We start from the raw sequence: 15,115 nt of genomic DNA, 5'->3' as shown, positions 1-15,115 counted from the left end.
ATAACATGTATAACGTGTCCCGGCCCTTTAGTAAGGGACTCGGTAATAAGGAATATATGCCCTCCTGGCCACCATCTCCATTTCATCATATCATCATGTCATCATCATACATATATATATATATAACGTGTCCCGGCCCTCTAGTGAGGGACTCGGTGAATAATATAGTAAACATGTGCACGAAAACGTGTCCTGGCCCGGGACTCAGTGAAGGATATAGCGGTAAGCACGACCAGAATAATGAGCAACCACATATATGCAATTCATCTTTTTAGACTCAATGGATAAGCAACTAACCAGCTCTAAAGTGTCAAAATAATATTCATATTCGGTTCATTTTAAGTCTCATAACAAACTATTACAAGAAACGTTTCACATTTCATGTACATGTATCACTTTAACATGATGTAGCTTTTGAAAGTCAAGTATGTCTCTAGTTGTGCAATTCTTTAAGAATAGGAACTTTCATGCATGATTCATTAGTCACTCATATTGTAGGCACATGACAACAACCTTAATGAAATATAGAATCATAAGTCATACATGGAACTAGAGAATAGAATTTACCCCAAGGTTCATATCGTTTCATACTTACGTCTAGGACATGCCAAAAGAAAGAAGGAATAGGCTTTACATACCTTTAGCGTTTAGTCGTATTATAACTTGTACTTGCTGCCCAAAAACACTTATCCTATATCAAGATATCAAGAGCTACAATTAGTCTACGAGGGAATTCATTACGTACTTTAACGTTAACAATCCCTTTCAAACATTTAGACCACGTTTCGTTCGCATTCAAACCAACTACATACAACCGATCCAACGTCAATAATCATATGCTCAATACCAATCCGGACAGCCCACATAACATTCCAAATAGCCCACATTCACAACATTCCATAACGATTCACATACGGCTACTACATTCTCAAGTTACTCCTAATAATCCGTAGCCTTAACGTTTTCGTGTAACAACTTTACAACAACCCAAACAACGTAAATACAATATATATTCTTAACTATCATTTGTCTTTCCAATTTAAAGAAGACACATGTCCAAAACAGTTCCTAACCACAACACGTCCAAAACAGTCCCTAACCAACAACACGCCCAAAACAGTCCCTAACCAACAACATAAAGATGCCCGGAATTCTTGCGAAAGTTTACGAACATACCAAGCAAACCACATATGATTCTTACACATTATTTCATGTCTTCATTTCATATAATTTTAGTAAAATACGACCAGCAGTCACACGATAAATATATCACCAAATTCGTACGCAAATAGCTACATTGTCGACACTAAAACCTTACAACGACAACAACATGTTTAATGACATTACTTTCATGATTCTTGGAACTGTTTTAGCATCATTTCCATTCTTACAACAGCCCACAATTCATCTCAATTTCAACTTGAATCATTATGCTTCACTTCCACTAAACGTTCATAACAAGAATCAACACTTAACACATACAAATTCACCTCTAGCACTAAAACAGTCCACTGTTTTGGACTGCTCGTATACTTCAACATAATTCATTTCTTTAACACCTTAATTCACATATTCAACATGCATACAATACACCACAATGTCCATAACAACAACAATCAAAATGTGACACAAAACAGTCCATAATCTCCCCTAAAACAGTCCCTTTACACGGCTTCAACACTATTCCAACAACTTCATGATTTTCATCCTTTTATCCAAACTACAACACATTCAATCGTCATGAAACACAAGAACAATAAGCATTCTTACCTTACAATCTTGTTCTTCACTTTGGCCGAATCTTCAACACTATTGAGGTGCTACACTTCTTTGTTTCGTTTCAACAACTACTACATATTCTTGTACACTAAATGAGGAGTTGATTTGATGGAAGAAAACTGATTTTTTTTTTATTGAATCTCACTCACCACTCTCGGCTAGCTCTAGCCGAGAGCTTCTCTTTCTCTCACTATGTATCTTCAACTTGTAAGTGTTGAAATGAGTTGTTAAGGTGGAGTAACACAGATTTTTTTGTGTATATGTTTCCCCCATGCTTTGGACATGTGTATCCCACTAACTTGGGTCAAGAACCTTTGACCATGGCACTATTATGCACGGCTACACATGGAAAATAAAATATGGGCAGATTTTTGTTCCCAATCCCACTTATGGTTAGTTTAATCCCATTTTTTTCCATTAATATATAAATGCCAAACGAAATTTGTAGTTAAATTGTGACTTGAAACGAAACCGGAAGTTAAAATCTCTACTTCGTATCTTAAAATAGTCTTGTCTTTAACTTGTCACGTTTAGTTTAAAACGTCCCAATGTTTGAAAATATGGGATATAACACCAACATCCCCGAGTTTCGAAGGTTGTGGTTGCTCCTTAAGGGTTGGCTCCAGACAAATTTTTCTTATATGTAACTCGGGAACGGTTCCAGACAAATTTTTCGTATATGTAACTCAGGAACGGTTGATGGTTCCGTATACTAGATCTAGTGTTATATGAATATTTCAGATGTAGTTTATAGACTACTTCCGGAAATTTTCCATTTTGTTTTCTAAATAATCTTAACATAGAGGAATTGTTCATAATGTTTGTTGTTGTTTAGTGTCAGTCTAGCTAACATAGGGGTCGTTTGATTGATTTTGAGGCGAGTTATGCAGGTATTAAATCCTGCATAAGTAATAATCCCCCTGTTTTAATTTGTTTGTGTTACTTTCCTTTTTAGTCCGTTTAAAAAAGAATATCTCTTTCCTTTTTTGAAAACTCTTTAATTCCAACTTTACACACGGCATGTTTAAGACCACATGATTAAAAGACATTTTCGTACATTCTACAAATCTTTAATTTAAGACCTCAAGATTTACTTTCTTAAACTCCGTGCCAAGTCAAAACCAGACAAACAAATTGTAACAGACGGAGTACCACGTTTGGTAGTTAGTTAGGAGGTACTCTCTATGTCTCAATTTATATGAGGGTTTTACTATTTTGAGAGTCAAGCATCTTTTTATTTGACTATGATTTTCTCCAACTTTTTCCATATATTATGAATTATTAATTATGTATACTTATAGTACTTTTTATGCAATTTTCAAATATGTAAATTTTATTATAAAATACTAGGAGAATCTATGTTTGAAATCGAGTCAAAGATTAACTGCTTTGACCCCAATATTCCGAACTCCCTCAAATAAGTTGGGACAAAGGGAGTAATTAAGTTATTCATGTATAAAATTAATATGGTCTTTGATTCGTAATTTAAAAACCCACATAACTAATACATGTATAAGTTATGAGGGAATCTATGTATTATTTTATACAGGATAAACTGTGGAATAACTAAAACATGAATAATTAAAGCCGGCATAACTAATCCACGCATAAGATAATACATAGATTCCCTCATAACTAATCCTGTATTAATAATACATACAACTCTAACCAGCTACCAGATGACCCCTTATTTGTTAGAATGTGTTTAATCAGCAATTTATTGATGACTCATCTTGCTGCATGTTAATCTGTTAAAGGAGTCTTATGAATTGTGTTTAAATGAAGTAATAGCTCATGGTTCCAACTGCTCTTAAGCTTATCTCCTGATATTAGTTCAAGGGAGGATTTATTTCAACTCATATGGAAGAAGAACTGGTTAATTTAAGTTTGTTTTGTCTTCTATTAAGCTACTTTTATAGGTAAAAAGATCACGGTATCTTAATGCTTGACCTTTGCTTCACTTAGGTGTCGCTCGTTACAAATATGATTAAAAATAAGCACGTGCATAGTAATTTTATATTTTCATTGGAATGTCATTAAATTTGGATTAGTACTAGAACAGTACAAGAAATTGGCAAATCTTTATGAAAACAATTCTGGATGAGTGATATGTAGGTTCAGCCTGATGTAAAAGAAAAAAAAAAGAGCACTAATATCTTGCTCTAGACAGGACAAGTAATTTTATTTGCATTTGCACTCCGAACCTATTTCGATTGCTGAGTCATGTGATTTATTTCCTATAAGATAAGAGACATGTTTCATGTATGCAAAGAAAATGGCTCTGATCCTGATTTGTTGTGAGTTTAACGTCTTCTGATCCCAAACTCGTGTCTTGACTAGGGAGAAGAATTTGAGTACTTCCAAGAGTCTTAATGGGGACGACGAAGCCTAAACTGCTCTATGATCTCGTCGATTTGGAAAACATACCAATCGAACAAGATTTTGAGAATCTGAGATGTAACAAGGAGGGTCTTACTTGTACTGATGTGAAAGAGAGGTTGGATCTCTATGGGCACAACAAGCAGGAGGAGAAGACGGAGAGCAAATTCTTGAAATCTTTGCGATATTCGTGGAACCCTCTCTCACAGACTATGGTAGCTGCTGGTATCATGGCAATTGTTCTGGCAAATGGAGGAGGAAAGCCTCTAGATTGGCAGCTTTTTTTGGGTATCATTATGCTACTTCTATAACTTAATAAACAGTTCTCTTATGGTTGAGATAGCTAGCAATGTAGCTGCTCGGGTCGAGATACCAAAGGTCAGAGTTCTTCGTGTTGGATGTGGAGAAAGGTATGATGAAGATTGTTCTAAGCTTGTTCCGGGGGATATAATCCGTATAGAAATGGGAGACATAGTTCCTGCAGATGCTCGTATCCTCGAGAGTACTACTGATCCAGTCGTGAAAATTGACCAGTCTGATTTGACAGGTGAATCTCTTCCTGTAACAAAAAGTCCTGGAGATTGTGTTTACTCTGGTTCAACCTGTCAACAAGGAGAAATAATAAAAGCTATAGTCATCGCTACAGGAGTTCATACCAGATATAGGAATGCGGCAGCTGCCCATGTTGTTGATAGTTCCAACCAAGTGAAATGCTTTCGAAGTGTTTCCAAAGGTATTGGAGACTTCTGCATCTGTTTTGTTCTAGCGGTAATGATTGTGGAGATCATTGTCATGTACTGTATCCAACACCGCGCATACCGTTCTGGGATTGACAATCTTCTCGTGCTCCTCATTGGTGGAATTCCAGTTGGCATGCCAACCATTCTTTTACTTATAATGGGACACGGTGCTTATTTACTTAATATTTGGGTATAAAAAGAATGACAACTTTAGTCGATTTGGCTTGCATGGACGTACTTTGTAGTGACATGACGGGGACCCTAACACTAGGCATGCTTGATGTTCAAAGAGACCTTATTGAGGTTTTTGCCAACAATATCGATAAAGATACCGTTGCTCTGATGGCAGCTCGAGCCTGTAAACGGGAGGCATGTGCTATCCAGCCTGGAAAAAGCTTACTTCTTCCTTACTGTCCAACTGACAAGCAAACATCACATACTTATTTGGATGGCGAAAGAAAAATGCACAGGGTCAGCCTCGGTGGACCAGAATATATCCTAAATCATTATGCACATAACAAGTCAGATATAGAACATAGAGTTCATTCTGTGATTGACCAGTTTGCTGAGAAGAGTTTGCACTCAATTGCTGTGGCATACCAGGAATTTCCGTCAGATATAGAACATAGAGTTCATTCTGCGATCGACATGTTTGCTGAGAAGGTATTGCACTCGATCGCCGAGGAAGTTCCATCACATAGGGTTCACTCTGTGATTGACATGTCTGCAGAGAAGGTTTGCAATCAATCACCGAGGCATTCCAGGAAGTTCCGTCAGATTTAAAACATAGAGTTCGTTCTATGATTGACATGTTTGCTGAGAAGGTTTTGCATTCAATCACTGAGGCATACCAGGAAGTTCCACATGGAACAAAGGAGAAATCCGGGGGTCCATGGCAATTTATCGGTGTTCTGCCTTTTGTTGATCCGCCAAGAGATGCTAGCGCAAGCTCAATCAGGGAATTGTTGAACTACGGAGTGAATGTTAAAATGATAACAAGGGATCAACTGGTATTTGGAAAAGAGATTGGGCGCCGCCTGGGAATGGGAACAAATATGTATCCTTCATCTGCTCTGTTGGGACACAATACATCAATTGCTGCTGCTGATGATTTATCAATTGATGGCCTCATAGAGAAGGCTGATGGTTTGGTTAGCTGTGTTCTCCCTGAGCACAAATATGAGATAATAAAGAACTTGCAGTCTCGGAAACACATATGTGGAATGATTGGTGGTGGTGTCGACGATGTTCCTGCTTTAAAGAAGGCTGATATCAGCATGATATCAGTATAGCTTCTTGTAGAGCAACTAAAGCGGCTCGCAGTGCTGCTGCTGCTGATATTGTCCTTATGGATGATGGTCTGACATATGTGTGTGAAGCTGTTTTGGCCAGTCGATCAATCACTGTAAGAATGAAAAGCTACATGGTATATGCTGTTTCATTTGCAATCTATAACGTGCTTGGTTTTATTCTTTTGGCTCTGGTCTGGAAGTTCGACTTTCCACCTTTTATGATGCTTATGATCGCGGTGGGAAATTACATGGTCAGTGTGGGAGTACCATTGAACAAGGTCAAAGCATATCCTCTGCCTGTTTATTGGAGCCTGTCCGAGATTTTGACCGGTGGAATTGTCCTTGGTTGCTACTTGGCATTATCAACAGCCATATTCTTCTGGGGAGCATATGAAACAAACTTCTTTCCGCTCGAGAAGACAGCGAAGCAGCTTGCATCAGCAGTTTTCCTTCAAGTTAGCACTAGTAGTTATGCGCTAATACTCGTCACGAGGACTGGGAGTTTGTTGCCTGGTTGTGATTTTCAAGTGTTTGGTTGCCGTGCTTTTTCCAGTGTTTTTCACCATGATTGCTGTGTTTGGAGATGGGAGCATTATAGTAATCGAAGGAATTGGCTGGGGTTGTGCAGGAGTAATCTGGCTCTACAACATAGTAGTTTACGTCTCTCTTTATTGCATCAAGTTCTTCAATCAGCACTCGCGCAAAGGATTTTTGAAAAGCACAATTTGATTGCAGGTAGGTTTGTTTCATTTTAGCTGATCTTTAAATAAAAGAATAACGGGTTTGTTTGTTGCATGATTAGTTACTTTGTTCTTTTTGCAAGTGTTTGGTGTTTGGTCATAACCAGTTATAATGGTAAACTACAGAAACAAGAATCTATTTTGGAATTTACAAGGTTCGTGTTTTTTTGTGAATATCAAGTACTATGATTTTGCGATGTGTTTCTAAGTTGAATTTTAGCTGTGTAATTTATTCCAAACATTCACTTAAAGTATAAAAAGAAAAGAATACATGTATTTCTCAAAACCAACGATACTTTTTCCCTACGTTACTCCGACTCTTTGATGCTGCACCCGTGTCGACACGACATGGGTGTGGGATCCGTACCGGATTTGGTCAACCGATACTTTGACTCCTGACGGTGGCTATATGTACAATCCAAGTTACATTTCAAGTAGTATGTCTGTACTCTTCAGCTTGTATTCTTGCATATTTTGCATATTAATTAGGCTCCATGACCTTAGTTTGGAAAAATTTGTGTGCATTTGCATATGTAGTAGCCAAAATTAGCAAGTGCTTGCCACGGGCATGACAGGTTAACCCCGGACCAAATCTTATATTGTGAAAGCTTAATGTCTGTACTTACCTATTACATGAGCCACCATATGCTCAGGCAACCGGAACATGGGTAGTCCTGAGCAACAACTACACCCTCAGCGTGTCCAACGGACGATTTTAACCCACTAAGCAGTATTTGAACTTGAGTTTAAAGGGATAAGATTGAGAGTAACGAATTTTCAACCACCTGTGAGATATTTGGGCCATGATAAAAGGGGCCATACTTTGAAGAGTCTACTCAGTTGTCATATACACTGCCCTATCAACATTCTCTTTTAGTATTACTTAAGCTTTTTGATGACTTAGAAAATTGTATTCCATTATTCAAGATGCTTTGTACTACTTGTTGACAACAGAGCTAACATCATTCAGATTAAGGTTTTGCAGAGTCTAGGATATACGTAATTTCGCATAAACAATCCAAGAAAGGCCAGAAAACATAAATCTTTATTAGGAAACTAAACGATCCAAGAAAGGCAATTTTGTCTTATTTAGGAACTTTATCTATGGTATGGCTAATACAAGTATTGTTATCCCATGTCGCATTAGGTATAATATAAGACATGAATTGATGAATAACTTATACAGGGATTAACTTGCACAAATTAAAAAAGAATATCAAAACTAAATAACTAAGCACAAACTTTTATACCGTGATTGTTTCTTCTAATACACCATACCGAACGTTCACTTAAAGTATAAAACAGAAAATATTACATGTACTTCTCATAACCAACGACATTTTTTCCTTAGCCATCTTATAAAAATTGTTCATGAAGCAGCATTGCCATTTCAACACTAGGCCCTGGAAGTAACATGAAGGTAACAAGAATTAAATCTGAGTGATGAACAAAAACCTACCATTCCTCCCTGTAGTATTCGTAGGTGTTAAACTCATCTACCCTCCACCAGAGAATTTATCCAAGAAATAGATTTGGAAGAACAACAATTGGACAACAGGGTATTCGATCTAAGGTTAACATCCATATCCTCAGCTTCACATCCATCAACCTCGCGATTCTTTTCAAAGAATTTCACCACTTGTCTCGTGGTTGGCCTAGCTTTGGGGTCTAGGCTCGCGCATATCATGCCTAATTGCAGTACCCTTAAGGCTTCCTCTTCATCAAATCCATGATCAGTCCTTAATTGATTATCAAAGGCGTTACTCAATTCGCCTCGTTTCATTAGTTCCCACAGCCAATCCACTAAAGGGGGCTCGCCTTCCTCTATTGGCCTCCTTCCACACATCACCTCCAATATTAGAACTCCATAACTAAACACATCAGTTTGTGTGGAGGCACGGCCAGTCTTGACAAACTCTGGTGCAAGGTAACCCACCGTGCCAACAACTCGAGTCGCGTTAGCCACTTGACCATGATCATGCATTCTAGCTAGACCAAAATCACCTATTCTTGCATTCATTTCTTTGTCAAGTAAAACATTGCTAGCCTTAATGTCCCTATGCAACACTTTTGCCTCCCACCCCTCATGCAAGTATAGAACCCCTGATGCCACATCTTTCAAAATCTTGATTCTGTCTTCAAAGCTCAACATGTTTCTCACATCACATGCAAACAGTCTTTTATCCAAGCTCCCATTTTCCATATAATCATAAACCAAAATCAAGCTGCCCCTGCCTTTCCTGCACCAGCCTCTTAATGCTACCAAATTTCGGTGCTTTAGCCTACCAAGACTTGAAATCTCAGCCAAGAATTGTCTTTCCCCTTCGCTGTTTTCATGAATGCGCTTTACTGCAACCTCTGAACCCCCAGCCAAAACCCCTTTGTAAACCTTCCCATTACCTCCCATCCCAATCACATTTTCATCAGAAAAACCCTTTGTTGCAGCATCTATTAATTGATAACTAATCCTATGTGGCCAATATTCCAGTTCCCAATCTTCTATATCCTCTCTTTCCCTTTTCATTATCCTACTTCTCTTAATTAGAAACAATGAAGCTATAGAAGCGACAAGAAAGATGAGTGAAATTGTCATACCTGCAATGAATCCCTTCGATCGATATGCAATGAATCCCTTTGATCGATAAACTGGATGGACTTTAGAAAGCTCAAATACTGAAGGCAAACCATGAGTGATCAAAACATCACCTATCGAGAAATTCGAGTTACTAAAACTCCAAGCTAAGATTTTGGGACCTTGACTACGATATCTAGTGGATACAACTGTGAACCCCACATACATCTCATCCTGAAAAACTTGAGAAAGATTCAAAGGAAAATCCAACAAAGGTTGCTTAGGCCTTTTCATACCAACCGGTGCTAAAGTCACATTAATGCGGAAATCTGCATAGTCGATCCAAACTTGGTAGTTTCCTCCAACTTTCAACTTTAAAGTCTCGAAAGACTCTTCATTTAGGCTACCATTATGATTATTCTTACTGTAATTATCAGGCCAATAGCCTGCTTCATGAGCAAACACAGATGCAAGAGAATTGACATCAATTCCAACATGGTTATCATTTATGTCATTGAATTGTTGATCCTTGAAAACATCAAACTCAACCCCAAACACATTGTTATTGGGATCCACATTATTTGTGAAGTTCATGAAAAATAAATTAGTATTAGTACTTAAGTGTGGCAAAAACACGAAAACCATGCTATGTGTTTGTTGCATGTATCTGTCTATATCCATCGCAAAAATGAAAGATGTTGAAAAGGGAAGAACATGAGATGAATTGGCTTTCTTTGTGGCAATCTTTGAAGGATATACAGCTGTCGCCATTGATGACGAATAAGAAGTAAGATCAAGTATTCGAGATGCACGTACAGCATACCCATACGTGGCTGATATATCAGATGAACAAAAGCCATTGAAGACAAAATCAATTGCTGAAACTGTTTGGATACTAGAAAATAAGGCTATTAGCAGGTAGAGAGGAAGAGCTTTAAGGTGTTGCTTCATTATGAGAAAGAAGCACATGTAAGTAACTCTCATGCAAAGAGAATTATGGGAAGCAGTAAAAAAGTGGAAATATAAATAGATAGTATTTGGCCAAAGATTTTTCAGGACAGATAATCAACTCTTAATGATCTGTTTCAACCAAAAAAAAAAAGTTAGTGATCTGTATCTAAAGTCAAGGAACCAAGAAGGTTCCCACGTATAAATTGCAACAAAAAATTCTGCACTGGCAAATATGAAGACAAAAGGAAAATATAGTGGTATAGATTTGAGAATTCGTCAAAAATATATGGTCCAAACAAAATATATTGCACCCACGTAGTCATATTTTTAGTTCACACTTGCATAATCAAATTTTAATTTCACAACAGTGTTTATACATCCGGTATACAATACTATACATTTACTTTAAACAACGTTGTATAAGAAGTGTTAGTACAAACTTTACACTGTTATACAAACTTATACAAAAATCGAGATTCGTCTTCTACGAACTTCAACTCCCAAATCTCGATCCGAAATGGGTCAAAATCTTCATCAAATAGCCTCAAATATTTACCACAACTTCAAAATTATATCCCTAACGAACTCAAATCATCAGTTTGTAAAAAATCAACAAATCACAAAACCTACTAGTGTTTGCAAGCTTTTAAATTCCCAATTACAATGAAGTTTTAAATTTTTCAATTTAATTTACACAATGTTTAAATTTACTATGATAAATATCACTTGAAAAGTGGTGAATTATATACACAAACACTTGTGATCGATATGGTTGTATGTGTGTTGTATCATGATGAACTCATGTTGATCACTGGAGAAGAGCAGTGATCGAGCAGAAGCAATGGTGAAGGAATTATTGTTTCATCATGCAAAACATGTGATCTAGTAGATCCTTATATACAATGATACTAGTTCCACTCAAGTGTATACAAATGTATACAGCTGTACCCGAACCTCCACTTCTTCTCTAATTAACTAACTAACTAACTTTCCCTCCATCTCACTCTAACTAACTAACTAACAGTTTTTCCCTCCATCCAACTAATCTTTAGTTGAGCCTCACTGTCATACCCCATTTTAACCGGGGTTAAATTAGAAGTACGACCTATTGGAGATTCCTGTTTTTGTTTGTGTTAAGGAGTCGCCACCTAATTATTTATGGTGAATTAGGACACCTAAAGTTTATTGAAGTTATGTTTAAAGTTAACTCTGTTTAAGGTCTGCGAAACTTAAGATTCTAGGTAAGGGTTCAATTAGTCTAAAGGGAAGGTATTAGGCATCCTTTAAGACCCATTAACAATGGTTAACCGACCGGACTTAAAATTAATTAGGCTAGATGTAAATATAGTATTATAGGAAAAAGGAAAGTAATTTTGTAAGTATGGCTAAAGTTATAGATAAATATGTAAGAATGCCATTAAAAATAGAATTTGTAAAAAAATAATAATAATTCGTATAAAAGAGTACTTTTAATGCTATTTTGAAATATGACTTATAAATATGGTTAAGGTTTTAAGACGAAAGTATAATAGCGTTGTTTAAAATAATACTTGTAGAAAATAGTAAATGTACAAAAGAGCTTTGTTAGAAATAAACCAAAGAAGTGGGACGTGTAATGTTTATATGTGGAGAAAATGACTAAAATTTAAAAGAGTTATTTGATAAGAGTTTTAAAGATTTATTCTAGACAAATATGTATTTCAATATGTATTTTTTCTTTAAGTGTTGGAAAGAACCTGAAGTGAAAGAGTTGTTCGTTGAGTTAGTTTACCTTTTATTTTTTTAAACGAGTTAGCATTAGTGTTTTAAATTTCTAAAGTAGTAAGGGTGAATCTTGATTCTTCTAACTCAAATATGTAGTCATGTTATTTGAAAATCTATTATTCTAATAAAGTAGATATTGTAGATATTATGAATAATCTAACCAAAAGAGAATGAAATCTTAAGGAATTAACTATTGGTATTCTTTAAATTAACTACCCGTTATTCCCAAAACAATCTATGCTAATTCTCTTATAATTCATCTAAGCTAAATAGAAATAAGAGTAAGATAAAGTGTTAGTCAAAACAATACAAGTTAAGCATAAAATAAAGCTGAAGCACAAAATAAAATTAAATGGGTTTAATCCATTTTTTCATGGACTGCTGCTACAGTCTGTTTTGTTAGTGGGCTTTGGCCCAGAATTCCTTTTGATTCCTCGGCTGCAAATGGGCTGACTCGAGAGGAGAATTTTATTGGGTTTTTAGCACAATACTGAGTGCGGAGGAGGATGAGTCCAAGACTCGTAACGCGAGGTTCATGCATAAAAACGAAAGAAAAACAATTAGCATACGATCAATAAACACAGTTAAACATGTAAAATATAGCTCCTGGTCCCAACTTAAATAATCATTAAGCATGCTATAGTATCACATAATCTATTTTCATGATTTCGCGTATAGGCGGGACTGACCAGGTGCAGACATGCAACACATTTAGATAAATTACACAGACTTTAAAACACACAGAATTGGATCCATTTAAACACCTACTTCTTGTCAAAACATCATAGATATCTGTTTGGAAGTTTCAGACTAGCTTGTTAACCAGAGAAAAGAAAAAAAAACTGAGAAAGCAAACTGAATTATTCCATGACCAAGGATGATAGATTAAACAGGCTGTTCATACAGGTCAAAGGGGAAGTCATATAGCATGCATATCATGTTATAAAACAGGTAAGCAAATGAATATACATATAGCATACACTTAGCATGTTCTTATCAATAGGGAACCTCAAATATTCTTTCAGAATTCAACAGAGTCCTTAGCATATATCGGAAAATACTGAAGCTAAAATCGAAAATGTCATTCTGCCTTATTAACATGTTCTAAATTTATGATATTGATACTACAGCACATTAATGGTGAAAGATTTCATAGTTTGAGGCAGCCACACCAAGCTTAACTAACGAGATGGTATACCCCTCTTATGTACTAAATATACCAGCTGATATACATCTAAATGGGATGAGACTGAATCTCTCGAGCCTGCCCTCCTTTAACACTCTACAGAAATCAGTCATGCTAAATAGAAACAAGCAAAAGGGAGATCATGCTGAAGTGTTGAAATTAAAGAAAATCATGCACACAGAACCAAAACAGAACCAGCCCGCGACACCAACTAAGATTAAATGACACCAATTGCAACCCATGACTTAAGAAAACAGAACATGTTCAAGGAGAAATAAGGAACTGGAATAGAGAAATGGCATTTTATGTTGGAAATACAAATGATTTAATACTTTGTAAATAGAAAATGCCTTCAAGCAGTAATCAATTCAAAGCAGATAAGCTCCACTTAACCAAACAAGCAAAAAAAATGCAGCAAGCTATATCATACCGACAACCCTCTAAAAAACTCTTATCACAAAACAGTCTATCGACACGATAGTTGAAGCTGAGTCAAGTTCTTCACTATTTCGAATAAGCAAACAGTTATATGACGATGCCTTGGATATTTATCATTTTTTTCAAACAGTCACGGGCAATGTAAAATATATTGGCAGATGCTGTTTGCCACAGACTATGCAAACTTCTCTTAACTTATGAACAGGTCTTGGTCAGTTTACAGAACATGTTGTATACCACTGAATCCCAACTGAGCATAACCTTAGGTTTAGATAGACTTATACTAATCTATATGCAGCCGAACATCAAATCTGAATAACGCGATCATACAGACACAATCAAAGTTATGAAGCAAACATCATTTCAACTCTAACAGAACGAACACACACCAGGTGCTGGCTAGACTTAGACACAATTTCACTACACAAATCATAAGCCAAACTGCAATTAACCAAACTGAAGCAACAACATGCACATACTAATTCCAGATTTTTCAAAAAAAAAAAAAACAAAAAAAAAATAAATAGCCTCATTTCAATTAATATAACGTCATCTTAATGAAACAACTTGAATATCCAAGACGTAGTATTTAGACTATACCCCCACCCTTTACCCTTTTCATTTTTTTTGTATGAACTTAACAGATGATGAAATTTTCTTAACACTATCTACAAACACCTTGATAGGATGAAACAAGAACTTCAACACGTATAAACAATACTTATTTAACAATAAGACCTCTTCGATTACACTCACATAATAGACTGCCTAAACTCACGAAATTACTACTAAATCGATTCACAAAAATCCCAAACAAACTAAACTACTAGAATGAAAAATGAACTAAGACGAGGCAGAATTTACCTTTTTGTGGTACAGTGAAGTGGGGTGTCGATGGCGTCGAATCTACGCTCGAACACGAAGAAGTCGATTAAAGTAACAAAGTTTCCAACTAAAAATTAGAATAATCGTTGGCTGATCTCTGTTGATTAAAGCTTGTGTTTTTTTTTGTCCGTGGTTCCACCTCCGATAATTTATAGATCTTGTTGAAGAAAGGAACGAGGAGTGGGAGGTGTGACGAAGTGGGGAACAAAGTGAAGTGGTGTGACAGTGGCGTGATGGTGTCGGAGCAGTGGAGGCGTGGGTGTAACGTGGTGAAATTGAGTGGAACAGAGGGAAGTGGGATGTCAGAGGTGTAGTGGAGGCACGTGAGGGAGACAAGGATAAGTGGAGCAGCGAGAACGTGGTGTGAGAGAAGAAGGAAGCGGAAGAGA

General features: G+C 36.5%; 1 protein-coding gene and 1 pseudogene across 1 annotated transcript; one reads left to right on the top strand and one right to left on the bottom strand.

Annotated features, from left to right (window-relative positions):
- The first annotated feature begins 4,151 nt into the window (after positions 1-4,151).
- LOC132636603 (plasma membrane ATPase 1-like) lies at positions 4,152-7,035 on the top strand (annotated as a pseudogene).
- A 1,366-nt stretch (positions 7,036-8,401) lies between these two features.
- Positions 8,402-10,453, bottom strand: LOC132638654 (L-type lectin-domain containing receptor kinase VII.1-like). The gene has a single exon (XM_060355463.1). It carries the CDS (start codon positions 10,451-10,453, stop codon positions 8,423-8,425), a length of 2,031 nt encoding a protein of 676 aa, XP_060211446.1. The 3' UTR covers positions 8,402-8,422.
- Positions 10,454-15,115: the final 4,662 nt, after the last annotated feature.

Source organism: Lycium barbarum, chromosome 4 (assembly GCF_019175385.1).
Source record: "Lycium barbarum isolate Lr01 chromosome 4, ASM1917538v2, whole genome shotgun sequence".
Lineage (NCBI taxonomy): Eukaryota > Viridiplantae > Streptophyta > Magnoliopsida > Solanales > Solanaceae > Lycium > Lycium barbarum.
The sequence above is the reverse complement of the archived record's forward strand: the minus strand, read 5'-3'. Positions and strand labels throughout refer to the sequence as shown.